We start from the raw sequence: 23,775 nt of genomic DNA, 5'->3' as shown, positions 1-23,775 counted from the left end.
TTGCACATATTTAATGGAGAGTTACTCAGCTAAGCATAAATTTTTTATTTACTTGAAATAATAGACAATGGCAATATTCTTATTACTAAAAAAATGACTCAAGTCTTTTAAGTACAATATTTTGCTTAATGTAACACATAAAATTTTAAATATTTTTAAATTAAGATTTAATTCCTTTCTCACAGAAAATTTTAATTGTAAAAAGCAATGAAATTATTTCTGGTCCAGTATAAACGATAAATATTTTTCCAGGCTAGAAATCCTCAGCAAGAGGCTACAGAAGAACTTGCAAATCTAAAGAAGCAACATGACTTACTGAAAAGGATGCTACAACAGCAGGAACAATTAAAGGCTCTAAAAGGGAGGCAAGCTGCCTTGCTTGCTCTTCATCATAAAGCAGAACAAGCTATTGCTGTCATGGATGAGTCTGGTATGTTGAACTTTAATGTATTAAAAAAATAACTTCTAAACAACAAAAATTTTATGGGTCACATTACTCAAACACTTGAAAAATATGTTCATTGGGAATTTAAATTAGAATTTAGATTAATTTTTAACAGCATTGATGGGAAATACGCCACAAGCTTTTTTTTTTTTTAAAAAAAAATGGAACATATTTATGATGCATTCAATTTGGCTTTCAGTTCTTTGCTGGATGTATCTGCATATTAAAATAGCAAATGTCTAGTTAAGTATGCATGAGATGAAAAGCCAGAAGTACTTTAAAAAAGATAATATATTATACTACATTATATATTATAACTTAGGCTATTAATAATACCAGAAATATGTGTGTAATTAACAGCTCAAGGCTTTTCATATTTCCAATGGAAAATAATATTTATAAATATTGATGACTGAATTTCTGTTTCTTAATTTTTACTTAACTTGTACTTTGATATGTGGGTAGGACTATACTCTTTTTCTTCCTCTTTTTAGTTGTAACAGAAACAACAGGTAGCATTTCTGGAGTGAGTCTAACATCTGAGCTGAATGAAGAATTAAATGATTTAATTCAGCGTTTTCATAACCAGCTTCATGATTCTCAGGTACAAATGATCTTAAGACTAGTTTGCTGATCAAAGTCAGCAGTACATGACTTGACACATTTAGCCTCACAATAAAATGTATTGGGAAACTTTTGTTATGTTTTTAGCTTTCCTCCCTCATTCAGTCAGCATTCTGTGTCCATTGATAATGCTCAAGTTTCATTGTTGCATTTCCCCCTTTCCTTGTAGGATAGACATGCTGTATTTAGTTTCAACTCAGTTAAATATTTTCTCCATTGGTTTTTGTAGGCAGCTTCCATTTCCATCCCTCTCCACACAGTCCTCAACTTACAACAGTTAGTTTAATGACAGTTTGAAGTTATAGCGGCATTGAAAAAAGTGACATAACTGTTTTTCACAGTTACATCCTTTGCAGTATCGCATTGTCACCTGATCAAAAATCAGAGTTTTGTAGTATATAGTTTTTGTAGTATATAGATCTTCAGAAATAGCTATATTCCTTTTGTTTCAGACTATACTGATTCTGATTAAAGGCCTATCTTAAACAACGACAGAAGGATATTTCCAAATTTTTCTGGCAAAACCAGAAAATGTTTCATAACATTGAAGCTCTAAATTTGGGGGCAAAATAAAAAGTTGGAGGATAAAAATATATAAAAAGTTGAAAGATAAAGATATATTTCAGTTTTACAAAATGAGATATACTTTCCCTAGCTGTACCCCAACACAGAAGGGGATTTTTGCCTGATTTTAGCTGGAATTTTAAAAATCCAGTTGACTGCAATTGATTAAAAATGTATTAGAAGTGAGGGAGAAATGATTGCAATTGTGATGGAAAAAGATAATACCCAGATTTCCCTTCTATCTAATAGAAATGTCAGTACTTCAAGTTTTTTAGGATTTCTGATAATCCACACTTAAAAAGAACTAATGTAAACAATTTTTGAAAATACTAAGATATTACTATACAATTTTGTATATATTTGTTCAAAAGTAAATTATACCAATTGAGGCTTATTCTCGGGAGTGTGCATATTAACTGTACTTTAAAATATTTCACAGCTAAACATTCCAGTGCTTAAAATAGAATATATATGCTTGATATTAGATTCAACCTGTGCCTGATAATAGAAGGCAAGCTGAGAGTCTCTCTCTTGCCAGAGAAGTTTCCCAGAGCAGGAATTCGTCTATGTCTGAGCAACTTTCTGATAAAAAGGCGCAACTTTTTAGTAAGATGGTAGCATTGCAGGATAAAAAGCAAAAGATGGATAAACTGTTGGGAGCACTGCATACACTTCGTGACCAGCATCTTAACAACTCATCATCATGTAAGTAGATGGCACCCTGAAGTGTAAATTTATTTCATAAATTACTTTATGAAATACTGTGACTTAATTATTGAAAATGGAAATCTTGTCAATTCTCTTGCATTTTGAGATAAGTTTTCTAAATATTTTGGTACCATTTTCTATAAATACTGCTTTCTCAGAAATTCTTAGTTATTTTTCCTCTCATATCATAAGCAAGTAGTGAAGGGATAAATTACAGCTGCTATATAAATGTTGGATGAGATTCCTGTCCTCAAGCATTATGAAAATAAATAAGTGGGCTTCTTTATTTTATATATTTCCAAGTTCCAGCCGCTCCACATTTTCTGAGAATGACCCTTTAAAGAAAGCTATGAGAATATGTGTGAGAAAGGGGTCAGTAAATGCTGATTTTAAGATAAGTGATTTGTGGTAGAATATAATCCAGATTCCCAGGAGGGAGGGAGTGCATTCCACCAATGATTGCAGGTTACTGCTTTAGACTATATATTTAACAGGAGTTAAAATACCTTTGTTAAATTTAGCATATGCCTTAATCTTTGATCAGAAATTTATTGCTTCAGATATTCAACAGGTGCATTTTTTTGTAAACCAGGATTAAACAACTATTTTTAACTTTGCAGTTCTGCCAGCTGCAGGATCTCCTCAGAGGAGTATTGATCAAAGGAGCACAGCTTCAATTGCTTCTGCACCTGTAGAGCCTACAATAGCTGTCAATGAAGAACCAAACAGCTTAGCATCCTCAGCTGCGTATCATCTGGATTCTGTGACTTCACAGAATGACAGTGAAGAAGATAACATAAATCCAACAGAAAAGCTTCAGTAATCCATTATTACATTATGTTGGCTTATTAAGTAATGTAGTTTATTGTTTTTAAAAAAGCAGTTGGTAGTGAGACTTGCGTCATATAAACCCCAAGTAGTAGCTATTTTTTGTGGTTGTAATAACACTATACTACAAGGGATTTCAGTTTATATGAACAGTGATTGTGGGGAAAAGGTAGATTTGCATGATTAATGCTAACATGTTTGGATTTTTGAAATAGATATATACGTTTTTTTACTGGAAGTAACTTACAGCATACATAAATAAAATCCATGACGCTATTTAGCAGTGCAATATTATACCCTTTTCAGAATTTTAATTCTACCATATGACTTGGACTATTAATGAAATCAATAAAATCAATAAAACACAAAGTTATAAAAATGTTATTACAGATGGTAGTATGATTAAAAGGTTGAGTTATGACAATTATTTCTTAGTTCCAAGATAATCTTTATAGATGATCCTAGGGATATGGAGATTGAGAAAGAATAGTATACTTATTAATTTAATTAAATTTATTAGACTGGACAGTTTACAATCAGGAAAAGTAGTAAAAATAATTAAAACAGTTTAAATCACATAAACAGTAGCTCTGTAAACAGTAAACAATAGAAAAATATAGCAGGGACCCCACAATATAAAACAACAGCGTTAATCCCATACTCAAGTTCTAAAGGCTTTCTGGAACCTCAGGAGAGTGAACACTGTCTGTATCTCTCTATCTTTGCAGGGGATGATGTTCCAGAAGCTGTGGATTGCAACAGATAGCACACTTTCTGAGTTGCACAATATGGCAACATTTAATTGAAGGGACGTGGAGTGTACCCGCTCTGCCTGCATTTACAGGGTGCATAAAAATAGAAATAAGTCCTTTGGCTAATGAGACCTAATGCATTGTGAATAACATTAAGTTATCTTTTCTGTTATTTCACAATACAGCATGAAAAAAATTGAACACTAAGTATTTTAAGTATTCAAGATTTCAAAGGAATTACACAAAGGTTTGGCACAAAGGTTTTTCTAGTACTTTATCATAAAATTGACTAATAGAACAACATATAAGGAAGTTCTGGCCTTTGTCTAATCATCTGCTTTCTAAGATAATTTACAAAATTATTTATCTAATAATAGTGCATACATTAGCCAAAATCATTTATGTAAAGAAAGTAAACCAAATTATTAAAGAGCTCACCCCCACCATTTGGTATCTACAAATGTGTTGATTTTTTTATTCTAGGAAGCTGAATGAAGTTCGCAAGAGATTGAATGAATTGCGTGAACTAGTCCACTATTATGAACAAACTTCTGATATGATGACAGATGCTGTAAATGAAAATACTAAGGAGGAAGAAGAGACTGGAGAGTCAGAATGTGAATCTGAACATGAGAATCCACAACCTGTTACAAATATTAGGTTGGTTACTTGCACATAAGTTAATAAGTAATGTGTAATCAAAATATAATTGTGTTAACAGCATTTGTTCTTGTGCAATCTTGAATGTGTAATATGTACATATCTATTTTACTCTTTCTTTGTGTGCAATAATGCACAGACAGTTTGATAATCTTTTCCACTGGGGCAATTGTAAGCTTTCCTGATTGTGTTGCTACATAATCTACTGCTTGACAAGCTGAAACGGATTCACATCTTGTACATATTTCATGCATAATTGAATTTTGTTTACTGTTGATACCCTATTTGAAGATGACATTTTAGAGCAAGGTTTTATGTGAATTTCTCAGGGAAGGGAAGTATGTACTGGTCATGTGGGCAGCTAACAAGAAACAAGACAAAACTGAGTTTGGATTTAGTTATTTGAGGATTTCAAGATTAGAATATTTATTTTCTTGCATTTGCTGGTTTAATTATTGAGGCTAGATCTTCAGGGTTAGGCATACTTAAAGCTAATCAAGTTAAATCCTATTTAAGTTGTATGCTAAATTTTAATTTTTTTGCTTTGAATGACTACCTAAGGTCACTCTATCTGAATTCAACCTAATGTCTCTCCTAAAGGAACAATTATATGGTTGCATTTCAAAACTTTTGTTTACTTAAGTTAAAAGCATGAAACAAACATGAGGATTTGAAGGTTATTTTGTATAACATTATATCAATATGAAAATAAGTATTCTTTAAATTTGACATTGGCACACAACTTCTTGGCGTAGCGTACTTTGTGTAAGATTGGTTGTTGTTCTGATAAGATCCATTATGATAGCTTATAGTAGGGGAAAAGGGATTTTTTTTATAAAGTAAATATTTTAGTATATATATGTATGAAATTGTTATTTTGTCGTAGTGTATAACTTGTGAAAAATTGAAAATACTGATCTAATATTTAATGTACTGGATTTTTTTCAAAACAGGAATCCCCAAGAAATCAGTAACTGGGGTGAAATTAATTATAATAGCAATTTGCCATGTGGAAGTAATAACCAAAATGGAAGACATCTCAATACATCCTGTGAAATAAATAATCAGTCTGCTAATATAAGGATGCCAAATATGCCTTCATCTTTAGGTATGCTTTAATATCTTATTGGATATTACGTGAACTCTTACTGAAACATTAATTAATCAGTAACATTCTAGTTTTTTAGCAGTCATTCAAATGTTATATGGTAAGATGATGCATATTAGTGTTAAAGTTGTAACTATTTGTTGAAACAAATGAGACTAGTGCTAGCAGCGAATGACCCTGGAGTAAAGATGAACAGCTCAATGTAGATGTTGATGTAGTGTGCATGTGCTGTAAAGGCCAACTGCATATTAGGATAATAAGAAATTTTATTGAACATAGAAATGCTAATATAATGCCTTTATAAAAAAAACAATGGTTGGACCATACCTGAAATATTGTCCCTAGTTCTGGTTGCTATACTTTGAAGAAGATATTATAAAGCTAGAGAAATTTCAGAGGAGATGATCGAGGGGCTACAACAGCTTCCCTATGAATATATATCTGCTCTAAGGTGGCACTTGTTATCTGTCATTTTGTAAACATTTGTATTATAAATAGAATTTTAACAATGCACTAATTTTAACAATGCACTAATTACTTTTAAAATAGCTTATTAAATACTGTAAGTCTGCATTCTTTTATTTAGTTTATTGTCCCTTTCAGATTGTCTCTATAATAGGAAAGAAGATGGTGTGATTGTCCCGCAAGATGATGATGAGGATATTGATGCTGAAGCTGATAGAATCAGCAAAACTTCATTATCCAGTCGAAGAAGTAGCATAGCTGATGACGGTCCTATAGATGCTGAGTTTGAGCAAAAGATTAACAGACTTATAGCAGCAAAGCAAAAACTGAAACAGCTTCAAAATCTTGTGGCTATGGTTCAGGTACATTTTCCTTTTTTTAAAAAAAAAAAAAATTCATGCCAGGATTAATAGGATAATTTTTAAGAGTGTTATGTGGGTCTGGTTTGTTCAGTAATGGCTACAGTTTTAGAAGTTTTTAAATGGTGAAATACTGAAAAGGGGTCTTAATGTTAAAGGTTTATTAAAAATTAAATTATAATTATATTTTCATGTTCAATTACATATAGCATTCTAATGTAATATTCTAACTCATTAGTGACAGAAATACATGACATTTAAATGATAGTTTTATCAAATTGAAGTATTCAATTTGTTTGAATTCGTTGTATGTTCATTGATTCTATTGGCATTTAAATTGACAACTTAATATCCAAATGTATTGTTTAATATATGCAAATATGTAGGTGATATACATATAATCATGTATCTGGAATTCTTGCCCTTTGTTCATTGTGATTGTTTGTAATTAGGATATTTCTTGGCAGCTACCTTCAATTCTTTTTCCTAAATTTCTCATCCTTTTTAAAGTAAAGTTAATGTGGCACTAATTATGACTGGCATCATCAAAACTAAACTCAAGATGCCTTGATTTGCTGTAAATATGTATATCTACTTTTCTCCATTAAAGTGAAATACTTTATTATATACTAAACTCCACATATATGGATAATTGGTGTGTTAATAATTTTGTTTTCTGTTTGTGCATTGGAAGAAGTATGCTGCTAGAAGGGTTGATTGTGTGATAGTTAGCTGAGTCAAAAAGACATTATTTATTCTGTTATCAGAGGTAAAAGTTTTAACAGTCCTGAATTATAAGCACTGTTTTATGTAGTGGTTAATAAATTTCATTTCTAACTTATACTTGTTGGTGGCTATTTACATTCAGCATACCTTATTCAAGTATTTTTTTTTAATTCGAAAAGTCATTTTTCCTCTTTTCTTAAAACAGTAGCTTCCCGCTCATCCTCAGAATGTTATATAATCCAATTGTAAAAAAATGATTCTGGAGAGCAGTAATAGTTTGCAATCAAAATTAACATTGAATTACGTTTGGAGTTGGTCTGGAATTCATCATTTTCTATGGATCTTAAGTAATTGAAGCTCGTAACTTCAATTAAATAATCAGACTTTCTCCCATAAGTATTTCTTACATGTCTTTTCTACACTGCATTATCATTAAATTGATGTAATGTAAACTAATAAACAATGGAAGACTGAAGACTGAGAACTCATTCAAATGACATAAAATGTTGAAGATGGGAATAGGTGGAATTTTAAGGAAACCACTGCTGAAGATATTGCTATTAATTTTAGGATGATGAGATGGAGCCAGAGACTGCAGGACAAAGTAATGTGGAACAGTTCTTTCTGTCCGAAGAAGAAAAAGGACAGCAACAACCAAACAACGTTCGAAGCAGTGCAAACAAATCACAGAAAAGTGTTGGACTGAATGAAAAAGCAAGGTATGGTCTTTTTCATTAAGGAACATTATAAAATTTAAACTGCGGATTTATTAGTGCATTTTAGGAAAATATACATTAGAAGAACCCAAATTGAAACTCACATAAAAGTCAGACTCATACTGGAAAAGTATGAGTCTTTGATCTTCATACTGGAAAGTATAGAGATCTTCATCTTTCGCTTCATACTGGAAAGTTTACAAAATATAGGAGGACTTGGCCAATCTCTTCATGGTCTTCTAGGAAGGTGCAGTGCAACTTAGAAGTTCACCAATTTTCATTGTTAAAATGAATATATTTCAGGCTTTCACATTGGACATCCAACTATGTAGATTAACTCCTATGAATAAATTTTAAATAAGAGAAACGTGAGAAATTGCCTGTTAAGTTGCAAGGCTACTATTTTTTTATTTGTTTCTGTAATTTCTCTCTTCCTCCCCCCCCCCTCCAGAAAATAGTAACACAATATTTGTTATTTTTAGGGAGAAATTTTATGAAGCTAAACTTCAGCAACAAAAGAGAGAACTTAAACATCTCCAAGAAGAAAGAAAGAAACTTATAAATATTCAAGAAAAAATTCAGGTCCTGCAGAAGGCTTGTCCAGATCTTCAAGTAAGTACAATTCATTTCGATTTCTAATTTAAGGGAAGGAAGGACAGAATCTCACAGGCAATATTATTTGTGAGTCACTAGCAAGAAGATTAATCTTGGTATTTTTTAAAAAGGGGAGGAGGGTGTTTTGGTCCTGATTGCAAAATACTCTTTGAAAATGCAGCTTTGAATAAATTGAAGAAAGATAGATGCTTAAAAGAGATATCCTTAAAGAGTTAGGTGTAATATCCAGAAACTAATCAAGTTCTCTTCACTCTACTGTTTGTACATGGTACACAACCAGGATGTCTACATTTACTGACATGAGGTATCAGTTGAATGAATTAAAAAATATTGCATATTTGTCATGGTTCTGATAGATGAAACCTTTTAAAAGAACTTCAAGGCAAACATTTATTCCTCAAACAACATTTTATTCAGGAAACAAAGTATCCGCAGGTATATAGTTGAACCCAAGACTAAAGTTCCCTCCCCCGATACAAAATAACAAGTTGCAATTCCCACCCCAGAAAGGCTGTCATAAATCACGTTCACCTATTATTCTAAAACGAGCTTTCCTCCCAACTTTTCAACCTGCCAAAACTTTATCTAACATTGACCTTGATTCTCACCCACCTGCAAATGTTATGGCTGACAGAAAACACTCAAGCATTCCCCCCTTCTACATCTGAGAATCCCAAATAACAGAAAAAAGCACAAGGAAAGCAAAAGGTAAAATGGCTATAGTTTCTCAATTGTCGCGCCCTGACAATATTGTTCTTTTGGTTTAAGCTTTTTTAGAATATTCAGATTGAAATTTTAATATTTAATTCTTTTTTTAGCTGACATCTAGCCTGGATAATTGTGCAGGGAATACTTCCACAGCAGCTGCTAATGAAATCAGCACAGTAAGCAAGTCTCCAATTCAACCAGAAGAATTGGCAGTTGATAGTGAGGTACTATGTGTACTTTTTTTAATAATGCTACTTTACTTTTCTCTTGGAGAAACTGATACACAGCATTGTAACTGAAAAAGGGAACTTGTTTTCTTTGTCTCTTCCTCTTAGTGGACTTTCAAATGCAAAACAGCAAAATGGAATATACAAACTGTCCTAAAGACTCTGATAATGTTTGATAATAAACATTATGAAAGCTGCAAGTAACTAAAGGACAAATGACAAAGAACTTTCTGTATTTTCTAACCTGTTTCCTCTTTGATTATATTATTTATTGACTGAATATTTACTCCATCTTTTTGTTAATGCAAGCATACATTATGGCTTGAAAAACTTTTTTTTTCTTGTGTTCTTTTTCTTCCTTAATGACATTACTGTTAGAGTTGTCTGAATGGAACCTTTTCTCTATACTGTTGTACTTTAACTCAAGGCATTCTAAAACATACATAGTTTCAGTGTATCTAACAAAAAAAAATTACCCTTGTATATAATTTTGTATTAGTATACTTTGACTTAAACCTCATGAGTATTCTATAAATATTAATTTTTAAACAGACCTGGTCTCAAGTGCGTAAACATGAGATTTTAAGAGAAGAATTGCGACAAAGAAGAAAACAACTAGAAGCCTTAATGGCTGAGCATCAGAGAAGACAAAATTTAGCAGATGCTTCACCTGCTGCACCTGGATCTGTTAAAAGTAATGAATCAGAGACTCGGTGTACTCCCCAGCAAAGCAGAACAGAAAAGTAAGATTAAATTCTATTCATCTGGTATGAAAAAGGATCCATTTAAAATAGCTATAATTAGAGTTGTCTGAGCATTATCTGAGGAGAAGGGGATCCTTTTCTCTACAATTTATCCTAATCGTTGATAAGCCTGGGATATTGTTGCTTCCTTTTTGTACCCTGTTTCATCAGTCCTGCAGTTAAAGTGGTTGCCTAATAGGTGGTTGCAGTGGCATTTATATAAAAATGTTTATTTTTTATAAATATAAGGTTTATAAAATTTTTATAAAGTGACTCTTTTAATAAAAATGTCTAGGGCTCAAATCTCTAAACTTTGATCCTCTCAATCATGTTTTAATTATTACTATAATTGGCCAGAATGCTGGTTAGATTGTCAGCTAGGTTTATAGCTCAGTATAAACATATGAGCAGCAACTGTCACATTATAGTTCACTTTAAAAAAAAATATCACTTTTTCTTTTATAGATACTGTTAGCCCTTTAAAATAGGCCAGGTCATGAAACACCATTCCACAAGAACGTGTAACAAAATTTTGAAAGTCAGAGAACATTTTCACTCCATTCATGCTCAGCACAGTTGAGGCAGAGCTAAAGAGTTTATTTTTAATTGAATCTTCCTATCATAGATTTAGATCATGCTTTTCTAAATGCTGTTGTGTAGTTTTTCCAAGATCATTTTTGTGCTTCTCTGCATTAATAGTATATAAATCCACCAAAAGGGAGTATATTAATAAAATGTATATTTATTCTTTAGATGTCATTTGGAATTCTCACAATTCCTAAACAATAAAAAAAATGAATAAGGTATTCATTTGTGAAATATTTTATATTGATTTTGATATGTAATGTTTTAGCTCTGTATGACTTAATTTCACTTTTATTATACTTTAGCATAACTTTTAAAATTCCTAATGCTAGGACAATAGCAACATGGGGAGGATCTACACAGTGTGCACTTGATGAAGATGAAGGTGATGAAGAAGTATACCTTTCTGATGGGCTGGCTCAAGCAGAAGAGGAAGAGGAAGAACAAGAATGTAGTTCCAATGAAATGTCCATGTGTCCCAATAATGTAGATCAGATCTCATATTGTGCAAAAGAAGATAAAGAGAGGTTAGTTGAATTTCTGTTCCTCAGCCCAACCACTTCACAGATTGTTATGGCCAAATAGGAGGCAGGAGCATTAAGTATGTATGCTGCCTTGGGGTCTACGACAACTTACCACATCCAACTTGCTATGGCCAATTCACCACAGGATAACTCACCATGGCCAATTTGCCACCAGACAATTCACCGTGGGATAAGAGTTTCACTAATATCAAAGAAATAGTAGAATAGAATAATCAAAAAATGAATGCCAAAGGAGGGACAAAATGAAATGTGAATAAAAAAAGGAAAATATTTTTAAAATTATTTTAAGTAATTAAATTGAATTATTGAATTGTCCCACAATGAGTTGTCCTGTGGTGAGTTGGCCATGGTGAATTGTCCTGCAGCAAGCTAGTCGTGGTGAGTTGGCCATGGTGAGTTGATTGTGGCAAGTTGTCCCATACCTGGAACTGATTAAAAATAAAGGTAGCATGTAGTAATAATAAATAGTAGTAATAAATGAGGTACTACCTTGATGTGATTGTGGGGCTTGCATGTATTATTCAAGATAAGAGCTATGCCAGAGTTCAACCATACTTAACAAGGAGCCAGATGAAGAGTGTCTCTCCCATAAATAATATGAGGAGAAATAATTTACAGAATTTATACCAGATTATTGAATTATAATAGGAATATTCTTTATTGGCCAAGTGTGATTGTACACACAAGGAATAATGTAATGTACAGTGTATAATACACAGTATATAGTGTATAGTATAGATACTAGTAACAAAGATTTTGGATGTATAATCAATAAAACCTCAGTTCATCAAAATGAAAGATCAGGTTGAAAAATAAGATTAGCATTTTATGGTCAGATACAAAAAAGCTAAAGCAGTTGAAAGAAAAGAAGTTGAAGAACTAGAAGACCAAATAATATCTGATCAACAAATATCACCTAGAGACAAAGGAGATAAGGGAAGCACTAGAAATAATAAAACAGCAAATAACATATAAACAAGAAGATCAGCAGATATGAAGCTTGAATTACACACTATTGGTAGAATCTCCAATTTCAGTAGAATCAGAAATGTTCTACTAATCCATCAACAAAATCTGCAATGAAATAGCCAATCCCTGAGAAAGAAGAAACAGTATAGTTCTATACACAGCTATGGGACAACCCAAAGAAATGCAACAAGAATACCACTTGGATAAAGGAGATGGATGAGAATGAAAAAAAGCTGAAATGAAAGTGCTTATAATAATAATATTAGAAATGGCGGAGACAAGGATGAGGAAGTTCAAGAATTGGTTGGCACCAGGTGAAGATCAATCACATTATTTTTGTTTGAAACATCTGACTGGTCTGCAGCCAGTCATTGCCAAACATTTTAATAACACACCTCTGTGATGGAGATTGGCAGTTTTTTAGACAGACAGACAGATGGACAGATAGATATGAAATTGAAGATTGGTTTTTAGGCAAAACTTACCTAATAATAAAAGATCCAACAAAATGGGCAATACCAGGTAACTACAGACCAATTACCTATTTAGCAATAGCTTTCAAATTGCTAACTGGTGTGGTAGATAATGCAGTCGAACAGTGTCTAATTGAAAACTTTTTCCATTTGAGTGGAAAGGAAACCACCCAAGCAGCACAGGGACAAAAGATCAGCTCTTAATTGACAAAGTGATTCTAGAAAACTGTAAGAAGGAAGACCAACTTGAATGTACAAGAAATACCATTTGCTTGCAAGCAAGAACTAGTGGGACCACAAAATAATAGAAAATAAAGAAGCTAAGATGCTCTGGGATTTTATAATTCAAACAGACAAGCATCTATACACAGGCACCTTGGGCCATTCCCAAAACATCAGGAACACCACTTGATCACCATCGACATTGGCAAAATCTTCAATCAATTGCAAAAGGCAGCTTTATTTGGAACATTTTAAGTCCTGCAACTGTTATTATAAAACAGCAAAAATCTGACTCCCAGGTCCCTGGGAAGAACTTGATAGGTTGGCAAAAATACCAAATCCAGTCTAAACAGCTGACTAATTGTGTAACGAAACATAATGTAATATTTTTTAATTTTCTTTGACTAATCCTTAAGCTATTACTTAGATCACCATTAATTTTGTTTATTTTGAGATTTATCCTGAAAAGTTGTATTTTGTAAATCTGCCTCACAGTAAGAGTGCATGAAGGATTTTATTATTTCAAAAGACCCAGCAACTGCAGAAGGAAAAACAGGAGTCATCTACAAGTGGGGTCCCCAACCTGTGGGCCATGGTCCACTACCGGGCTGTGGCCTGCTGGCTACCAGGCCATGGAACAAGCTGGCTAGTGCATGCATATGTATGTGTACACTTACCCCCACTCGTTCTAATGCTGCCGCCACTATGAAAACGGGCCCCTGCACATCAAAAACAGAGCAGTGCTAGCAGTTGCTTCCCTCCCTTTCCCTCCAGTCCGCCAATCAAAAAAGGTTGGAGACCTTTGATCTACAACATACAGTGAAAAGACTGCAACAGCTACTATATAAGACAAGCAGGCAGAAGATTAGCAGAGCACATCCATGAACATCAACTAATAGTCAAAACACATGATGAAAATTTCTTAATTTCACAATATATAGACAAACGTAACCATAGTTTCAACTGGAAAACTGACCATCTTAGACCAAGCCAAGTCCAAAAACACTAGAGAATTCCTGGCAGCCTGGTACTCTGGTACTCTGACAAATCAGCTGTCAACAGGCACACATCTATATATCATTCAAAAGAGACAGTCAATAAGCTAAAAAGGGAACAAAAAACCAAAACATCACACCAACAATCAACATTAAGATGAGCAGAGATTAACACCGAGATTAACATTAGACCAACAATCAACAAGCAAACAATATTCCAATCAAGGAACTACCAAATAAGCTAACAGTAAATAACCCAACCAAAGACCCACCAAAGCCACTCCCATGAACATTGACAGGACCAGCTATTAGAATATAAACTGAGAGCAAACCCCACTTCCTACTAGCACTGGTGATGTTACCTAGTTTGGGTAATGAAAGATCTGTAGAAAAATAACCAAACTCGGGGAGCACTAAGGACCTCTCAGTATTTCCTTTATCAGCTTATCATTCTGCTATTCAGTTTTTCAGTTACTAAAACTCAGTAACTTCTAAGAATTAATTAAATGTACTTTGGGATGTTTTAGTTCAGTTTGCAGTGAAAACAAGATGTTTACCAGTATATATTCAGAGATGAGCACTTCCTTCCCTGAGAAAGAAAGGGAGGACTGGTTATACACATGTGATGAAGATACCATACTTGTAAAGCAGTATGAAAGAGGAAATAAGTTTTCCTCCAAATGAGGTCTCTGGGTTTTAAATCTGTTGCATTTGTGTCATGGCTGCAATTTTATTTGATAAATTGGTTGTTCCAGGAGATGATTTTCTAGAATAATAATGCCTTTTTGTAACAATACTCTTAGCTGGAAGAATCCTCGTCCTCTTTCAGCAGATGGAAACTACCGTCCTCTAGCTAAAGCAAGGCAGCAACAGAACATCAGCATGCGACGGCAAGAAAATCATCGCTGGATGTCTGAACTTTCTTATGTGGAGGAGAAAGAACATTGGCAAGAGCAAATCAGCCAATTAAAGAAGCATCTTGAATTCAGTGTCAGTGTTTGTCAGACTTTAATGCAGGACCAACAGGTATATTGTAAAAATATTTTTAAAAGAGATTTCTTCAGCATGGGTGAATTTTTTTCAGATTGTGAATTTGGCTTATTTTGGTCAAGAATCCTAAAACATTTCGGTCCATATCCAATTTATTCCTTCTCATCAATATGGATTTTTTTTATCCAGCTGTGTTTCTTCTTGTGTTCCTCCATAAGATCTTAAAATAGGAATCTGTAAATGAGTATTGCAGCAAATACTGCAGTACTTGTCTCTCTTTGGAGAGCTATTATTTGATATTTTATTTTATCCATTTTAAAACACCTTTCTAAAATTATACCAAAAGATTTTGCAAAATTATGCAAAAAGATTTGGGGATGGTTAGGGTTTCAGTAATATTACCTTAAATATTTTATGAACTGTTTGGATTTTTCTAGCTCAGTTTTAACCAGAAGCTAAAATTGATTATGTTTAATAAACTGAAAATAAATCCAGACATTGGGGAGCTTTGAGCAATAGGATTAGCTGAGAGGATTTTCTACCAGACCTCATGTATTCCTGGAAAACTTTTGGATTAAGATACTGCTCCTGGAAAAATAATTATGATAGTGGCCAATATATATTTGACTTACTGCATTCATAAAGTCTAAAAACTATTTAACATTATTTTTGTTTGCAGATGCTGTCGTGTTTACTGCAGACCTTGCTTACTGGTCCTTATAGTGTGATGCCTGGTAATGTTGCTTCACCACAAGTACACCTCATAATGCATCAATTAAATCAGTGCTATGCACAGCTGACCTGGCAACAAAATAATGTTCAAAGGTATCCACTTTAACTTTACATCTTTTTCAAAAATAGCAGCTAACACAACATAATTATGTGCATTTAATTATTTTTGATACAGTGGGGCAGAAAAGTATTTAATCAGCCACCAATTGTGCAAGTTATCCCACTTAAAAAGATGAGAGAGGCCTGTAATTGTCATCATAGGTAGACCTCAAATATGAGAGAAAAAATGAGAAAACAAATCCAGACAATCACATTGTTTCATTTGGAAAGAATTTATTTGCAAATTATGGTGGAAAATAAGTATGTGGTCACCTACAAACAAGCAAGATTTCCGGCTCTCACAGACCTGTAACTTCTTCTTTAAGAGGCTCCTCTGTCCTCCACTCATTACCTGTATTAATGGCACCTGTCTGAACTTGTTATCAGTATAAAAGACACCTGTCCACAACCTCAAACAGTCACACTCCAAACTCCACTATGGTGAAGAACAAAGAGCTGTCGAAGGACACCAGAAACAAAATTGTAGACCTGCACCAGGCTGGGAAGACTGAATCTGCAATAGGCAAGCAACTTGGTGTGAAGAAATCAACTGTGGGAGCAATAATTAGAAAATGGAAGACATATAAGACCACTGATAATCTCCCTCAATCTGGGGCTCCATGCAAGATCTCACCCCGTAGGGTCAACATGATCACAAGAACGGTGAGCAAAAATCCCAGAAACACATGAGGGGACCTAGCGAATAACCTGCAGAGAGCTGGGACCAATGTAACAAAGGCAACCATCAGTAACACACTACGCCGCCAGGGACTCAGATCCTGCAGTGCCAGACGTGTCCCCCTGCTTAAGCCAGTACATGTCTGGGCCCGTCTGAAGTTTGCTAGAGAGCATTTGGATGATCCAGAAGAGGATTGGGAGAATGTCCTATGGTCAGATGAAACCAAAGTAGAACTGTTTGGTAGAAACACAACTCGTCGTGTTTGGAGGAGAGAGAATGCTGAGTTGCATCCAAAGAACACCATACCTAGTGTGAAGCATGGGGGTGGTAACATCATGCTTTGGGGCTGTTTCTCTGCAAAGGGACCAGGACGACTGATCCGTGTACAGGAAAGAATGAATGGGGCCATGTATCGTGAGATTTTGAGTGCAAACCTCCTTCCATCAGCAAGGGCATTGAAGATGAAACGTGGCTGGGTCTTTCAGCATGACAGTGATCCCAAACACACCGTCCGGGCAACGAAGGAGTGGCTTCGTAAGAAGCATTTCAAGGTTCTGGAGTGGCCTAGCCAGTCTCCAGATCTCAAACCCATAGAAAACCTTTGGAGGGAGTTGAAAGTCTATGTTGCCCAGCGACAGCCCCAAAACATCACTGTTCTAGAGCAGATCTGCATGGAGGAATGGGCCAACATACCAGCAACAGGGTGTGCCAACCTTATGAAGACTTACAGAAAACGTTTGACTCTGTCATTGTCAACAAAGGATATATAACAAAGTATTGAGATGAACTTTTGATATTAACCAAATATTTATTTTCCACCATAATTTGCAAATAAATTCTTTCCAAATCAAACAATATGATTGTCTGGATTTGTTTTCTCATTTTGTCTCTCATAGTTGAGGTCTACCTATGATGACAATTACAGGCCTCTCCCATCTTTTTAAGTGGGAGAACTTGCACAACTAGCCCCGATGCTTTTTCACTCTATGTCTGTGATATTCCAGAATTCCTGTAGTTTTCAGACACTCCTATGCAAAGATCCATGGTAAATTCATTTTTATCCTTTTATATCCTGACATATTTCTAATGACACACTATTAAATAGGCCCTTGAAGACTGTTGTGAAAACTAAATATCTTCTATGTTCTTAATTTTTTAAACTTCAATAAAACCACATTTAAAGTGATGGTATTTAGCAAAGGACACAAAATTTGACTGGCAGATTAATGAAGAACTTTAGTGAGCAAGTGGATTTTTACTGATTTGGGAATAGTTTTTGCCAACATAGGTTTATGAATAAATCATACTTGGAAGTGATAAGAACACATCATCTCCTACAGTCACAGCAGAAATAGGTACCATTACATATATAGCCAATCAATAATTAAAGTTTTTACATACTCGTAAAGGATCCATTCAATGGACCCTAATATGCTATCCACATATGTTTAGTGGAACACATAAGTATGATTCAGCCTAATTCTTGGATAAGCTAACTTAAGTTATTTTATGGCATGGATTTGCCATGCATTATATACTTTCAGCTGCCTCCCAAGCAAAAAACATTTTTAAACAGAGACTTCTAGATATCAGTGCTGACAAGGAGTGTTGGCAAAAAATAGATCTTTAAATTGGTTGGTGAAAGAACAAAACTATTTTCCAATTTGAAAAATGTCTGTCAAAGATTTTGATGCAATTCTTAAGAAGGGCCTATTCTAGAACAAATTTGAGTTGTTGGATTCCATGACAAAATATGTGCAAATAGTGGACATGTATATACAGTGTTCCAACTTGTTGACTGTCAACTCTATGCCCCTTTTAGGCTTAGATATTTAACATCTCTACTTGAAAGACAATCCACTGGGATCTGAGTGGTAGATTGTCTTATTTCCTTCTGAGCTCTAATGTATATATTATGATCAGAACTGCTAGGTTTACAGTTAAGGAAGTTAAGCTAAGAACCCTTTATTTTAAACAGATAGGGTATGCTCAAAAATGATATATTTATCTACATGCTGATTTTTGGTATTTACCACAAATGTATTTCATTACTATATTTTATTTTATCTAGAATTAGATCCTGTATTTTATTTTTATTTTTTTATATGGTTATAAGGTTGATAAGGTTATAATCAATTAATATACTACTATTACAGTACTGAGGTACATTCTAAAAGATTGAACATTTCTAGGACTATAGCAACAATGAATTAATTATAACAGCCTTACTTAGTTTTTAAAAGACACATAGAGGTTAAGGCATATGTTAAATAAGTAGAGTATCTTGGTTTTATTCTTTCTTATAGCTACTTATAGCAAACATTTATTTCCATTTGCTTAATAATTAAATGTAATTTAATTACTTTTCCTAAAACTAATATTTTGCCCCAACTTTATATTACTCTCTGTTCATAAATAATTACTTAACAGGTTGAAGCAAATGTTAAATAATCTCATGCGTCAGCAAGAAAAACAGCAGGCCAGAACACCCAAAGAGGAGAAAGACAACAGGGCACCACCATATCCATCACCAACTGTGTTTTGTCCCTTTAGTTTCCCTTCCCAAGCAATGAACTTGTTCAATATGCCTGGATTTCCCAATTTCTCTTCTTTCCCACCAGGTAGGCATTTTCAGAATTTAGGAGTAGCAATTCTACTGCTTTTCTTGTTGCAAACAAATGGCCAGAAAGCATTGCCTAGTTTCATATTGTTCTTTCTTCAAAGCAAATTGTACTTGGTTTTTCTTAAGTATCTTCTAACTAATTAAATTTGTTAATGTTATGTAGAGCATGCTTGAATTGCCTCTTTAATAGCGAAGAAAGTATTTGACATCTTAGTTTGTGGTTTTAATTTATTGCTTCCATCTAATATTTTTCCTCCAGTACTGTTAAGATTAAAAAATAATTCATATTATTCAAAAGAATATTTACAAAGATTAAGAACAAAAGAGTACATGTTTACCTGTCTTACAGTAATCGAGAATGAAGAGAAATTGTTAAAATATAAAAGGAATTTAATTGATGATATATGTTTAATAATGTTTATTTGAACCATTCAGTTTTTTAAACAAAACTGAACTGCTATTCTTTTGATTCAGATGTTAGTAACTTTTATATAACAGAATAAGATTGAACTTTTCTACAGTACCCTAGAATCAACTAAAAGTGAAATATGGTCCCTGCAATTAATATGCATTAACTAGGAAATAATTTAAGTAAAAAATGTAGTATCTAAGTTAGTATATATTTTATTCTCAAGTTATTTCAGGTTTATATTTTTCCTTATAAATGTATAAATTATAGTACAGATCTCATATACTGGGATTCAAATCAGTCTTATAGCCATGGGATTGACATAGCATGGTTATAAATGGAATAATTTCTTCAGAGCTATTTTGAGTATCCTGAAGAAAAATAGCAACATAACTTGAAAACCCAATAATATGTTAGTGTTTATTTACTTTTCTTGTATTCTGTGATAAAAAAATACTTGAATTATGTAGATAATCTATTTCTGATCTCATTTATTTTTATAGGCATCAATCTTGGTCAGATGTTCCCATCTGGGGACTTTTCACATAACTGTAATGTTCAAAACAGCGAATATCAGCCAACCTTAAACCATAACAGTACTGGAAAAGCTGACTATATGGCATTTCCAAAGCCATTTGAAAGTAATTCTACCTCTGGAGCAGAGAACCAAAGGTATCTGAAACCTAGTATGAGGTATCTGCTTCTAGTGCTTGGCGAGCAGCATTCTGTTATGATTTACACTTGATACTCTGCTTGTGAAAAGAAAGTTTTTCTTGTATTTGGTATTCTTTTCTCTTGAACACAGATTTGTAATGAAAGAGGTGCTTATAAATGATACATTTAAGTTGCGGTATTTGTTGAGATGAGGAATTTCCTTTACTCAAATGTACTTGGTATTAGTCTGATTCCATTTAGGTTCAGCAGTAACTGATCTTCTAATACAGGCATGTCAAACTGTTCGCCCGCGGGCTGGATGCATCACGTTGAAACCGCGCCCACCCCATTGCCGGCAATGGGAAAGTTGCGATACGTCATGTGATGTCGCGAGTTTGACATGCCTGTTCTCCAGCACTGGAGATGGAGAATCCACCGATGGGTTGAGACTGTATTCCTGCCCAATTAGATCAGTCAGCCAAAGTTGCCATGCCCGTCCCGGCCCACGAGATCCCAGTCTTGACTGATCTCGCCCATGGGACAGACGTGCAAGCTTGGCTCTTAGGCAAGTACAGTCTATCATTGGTGGATTTCCCCTTCAGTAGTTTAGTTAATTGGATTATTAATTTTAAACTAGATCATTGCAAAGTCTAAATTTCTTTCAAGTAAAGGTTAGAGATATCTAAATTCTTTCACCGGGGAGGTATCATACCTCGTTGGGGACGGGGTTCCCATCCCCCTCCCCACATCTCCTACCATTACCCCAAGAAGGGACCCTTTAACGAGCAGCTTGAACTAACGCTGTTAGTCCAGCCAAAAGGTAATCGCATTCAGGAGCGGAGCTTGCGGCTGCAGCTCCGCTGAAGAGTTCGCGCGTAGGAAAGTCCCCAACTCGCCCAGCTGTTTTTGTGGACCGCTCCGGACCCACAAAACGAATTTCGAAGAGGGGTGCCCTTCGGAGGGGTGTGGACCAACCAGTGGGGAGGTGTGTTCGCGCAAAACAGCACAGTGCGGACCAGCTGACAGGCGGCCACCGGGGAACCCTTTCTCCTCTAAACTTAGCTCCGCGGGCTCTGAGCGAGCAGCCTTCCCCACGCGGGCCCCCATTTTTGGAGTCACGCGATGCACGCGCGACTCTTTTGTTCTTCACACGTGGCCTGGACAGGCTAAGGACAACCACTGCGCATGCACGGCCTTTCGCGCATGCGCGGCCTACATTCCCCGTGAGGCCCATATAATACCATAGGCCTCTCACACCACCACGGGGAGAAGATCCTGCAGCCAAAGCCCAGCAGGTGGCAGCAGAGGACAAAGCACCACATTTAAACTAGGCAGGCACAGACTTAAATCCAGTCTGCCGGTTACTTTATAGGGACTAGCCACTTAAGGCAGATTGAGGTCTAGCTTCAAATAAGGATAAATAAATAGGGATAATTAATTAATGTTGATTTAATAAGCAACTAATAAATAGTGTGAAATAAATACAGGATAAATAAGCTCATTAACCATCTTGAACTACTAGTCATAGCATATCAATACCATTACCTCTTTTTCAGGCCCTGGTGTCTCCTCGCTCCTACTCTGTCAAATTTCAGGTTGGCTCCAAACCGGATTCCAGGCACCCCTTGTAGTGTGTCTGTCCTTATTCGGTGAACAACTGTGTGGATTCCAGGCGCCCCCAGTCGTGTGTCTGTCCTTATCCACAGCATACCAGGCCAGATTCCAGGCACCCCTAGTAGTGTGTCTGTCCTTATCCTTGCACAGCCATTGTGAGAGTCAGGTGCTCCCCAGTGTGCCTTCTATCATCCACGTAGAGGCTGTACCTGGGTTCCAGGCGTCCCCAGTAGTACGTCTGTCCTTACCCAGCGTGTATACTCTCCAGATACCAGGGGCCCCTTACCGTGCTCCAGTGGTATCGGAGAATGGAGGATGACATCATTCCCTCGACAGGAGCCCTGCTATCCTCATCAGGCTTACCTGGTCCGGAAGGCATTGATAAGACGGCGGCCCCTAAGGCCAGGTCTACTAAGAAATCATCTAGAAAGACTGACAAACTGGCCAGCAGGAGACACCAAGCCCTAGAAAAGGAGTTCTCCAGGGCACAAAAGAGGACCAGACTAGAAAGACTGCAGGCTGGAAGCTTAGTTCCCGAATTGCCTTTGGGACCCCAAACTTCACCCCAGGGGATCTGGTCAACAGGGGAATCCTCGCAGTCCCTGACACGGGACGGGAGTTCTCTTCTCTCTCCCAATCTCCTTCACCGCGGGTGTCCCATGGGGCTCCTGAGGCCACATTCACACCCACGGCAGCAGGGCTACGCCCCAGCAAGGCGGCAACCTTACCCTCGGAGGACCGCTTAGCCATATTAATCGCACAAGCAGTAGACCGGGCCCTTGAGGCTAGGGCTCAGGCTCCAAAGTTAGGAACGGCCCCTTCACGTTCTGCAAGAAAACGGGGGTCGGAGACCCAACAATATCCCTCTTCTCCATCAGGATCATCTGTTTCCGAGGATTCCTACCTCGACCAGGCGGTCATAGAGCAGGAGGTTCAAATGTCTGAGGAGGAGGACATTACACCTGAGGTGCCCTCCTTCAGCGGTCTCTTTAACCCTTCCTTTGTTGTTACCCTACTGTGCAAGGCCACATCTACAGCTCACCTCGGACCGGGAACCCCAGCAGAGCCGGTTCCTGTTCTTCCTGATGCGGAGGCTGACCCGATCTTCGTTGAACCGGTAACAGCCCAGCACCGTATCCCCTGCCCTTCTTTGTTCCTGAATGCAGTCCAGAAACAATGGGTCTCCCCGGCCTCTCTTCCTCTCCCAGGTAACACCGACAAAAGGCTATGCAATGTAGCCAAAGAACTTGAGGAAGCGTTGGAAGTACCAACGGTGGACGCGCCCTTAGGGCCCCTAGTATCATCCACCGCCATATCCGGGGATTTCGCTGAGGCCCTTAAGGCCGAGGACCGGAAATGCGAGTCTACCTACCGCAGAACACACCAAACAACTGCATGGGCAATCAGGGCCGCAACATCCGCCTCCTTTTTCAACAGAGCCACACTCCGTTGGCTTCGACAATTACAGACCCAGATCCCAGCGGAGGACACCAGGTCCTCAGATGGTAGCGGCCACGGAGTATGCATCAGATGCAACACTCCAAGCGGCCAGGTTCTCGGCCAGAGCCATAGCTTCCAACATCACCGGCTGGCGCATGCTGTGGTTAAAACACTGGCAAGCCGATGCCAAATCCAAATGGAAGCTGGCAGCAGCACCATACCAGGGAGGCAAACTACTTGGGGATGCGCTAAATCAGCTGGCTCAGGAATTCTGGGAGTTGAAATCCGCGAGTCATAAAAGAGCCAAGGTTGACTACCCCTGCGCTAAATCCTTATCTAACAGAGAACAAGGACAAGCACAGGGTCCTCAATAATCTCCTTAAGAAACCGGACAGACGTCCCGGTCACTACTCAAGGAGACAGTCCCTTCATGCAGGAGCTAGGTTTGGCTACTCCCAGCCATCGCAACCCTTTCAGGCCAGGCAAGATAGGCAGGAG

The 23,775-nt window shown here is 36.3% G+C and overlaps 1 protein-coding gene across 15 annotated transcripts in view; it reads left to right on the top strand.

The window, feature by feature from the left end:
* The window catches only part of PCM1 (pericentriolar material 1), a 66,425-nt gene that overhangs the window by 12,414 nt on the left and 30,236 nt on the right, over positions 1 to 23,775 (top strand). For all 15 annotated transcript variants that reach the window (XM_039349373.1, XM_039349376.1, XM_039349377.1 and 12 more), the window contains 16 exons: positions 253 to 430; positions 940 to 1,049; positions 2,119 to 2,338; positions 2,962 to 3,160; positions 4,405 to 4,581; positions 5,535 to 5,689; positions 6,293 to 6,516; positions 7,810 to 7,958; positions 8,438 to 8,567; positions 9,389 to 9,502; positions 10,058 to 10,248; positions 11,166 to 11,360; positions 14,841 to 15,063; positions 15,707 to 15,852; positions 18,968 to 19,158; positions 20,073 to 20,241. In XM_039349373.1, the coding sequence (XP_039205307.1) occupies positions 253 to 430; positions 940 to 1,049; positions 2,119 to 2,338; positions 2,962 to 3,160; positions 4,405 to 4,581; positions 5,535 to 5,689; positions 6,293 to 6,516; positions 7,810 to 7,958; positions 8,438 to 8,567; positions 9,389 to 9,502; positions 10,058 to 10,248; positions 11,166 to 11,360; positions 14,841 to 15,063; positions 15,707 to 15,852; positions 18,968 to 19,158; positions 20,073 to 20,241 (2,771 nt within the window). The remainder of the gene's footprint in view (positions 1 to 252; positions 431 to 939; positions 1,050 to 2,118; positions 2,339 to 2,961; positions 3,161 to 4,404; positions 4,582 to 5,534; positions 5,690 to 6,292; positions 6,517 to 7,809; positions 7,959 to 8,437; positions 8,568 to 9,388; positions 9,503 to 10,057; positions 10,249 to 11,165; positions 11,361 to 14,840; positions 15,064 to 15,706; positions 15,853 to 18,967; positions 19,159 to 20,072; positions 20,242 to 23,775) is intronic.

This window comes from Crotalus tigris, unplaced genomic scaffold (assembly GCF_016545835.1).
Source record: "Crotalus tigris isolate CLP2741 ecotype Arizona unplaced genomic scaffold, ASM1654583v1 scf7180000018268.1906537, whole genome shotgun sequence".
NCBI classification, from domain to species: domain Eukaryota; kingdom Metazoa; phylum Chordata; class Lepidosauria; order Squamata; family Viperidae; genus Crotalus; species Crotalus tigris.
The sequence above is the reverse complement of the archived record's forward strand: the minus strand, read 5'-3'. Positions and strand labels throughout refer to the sequence as shown.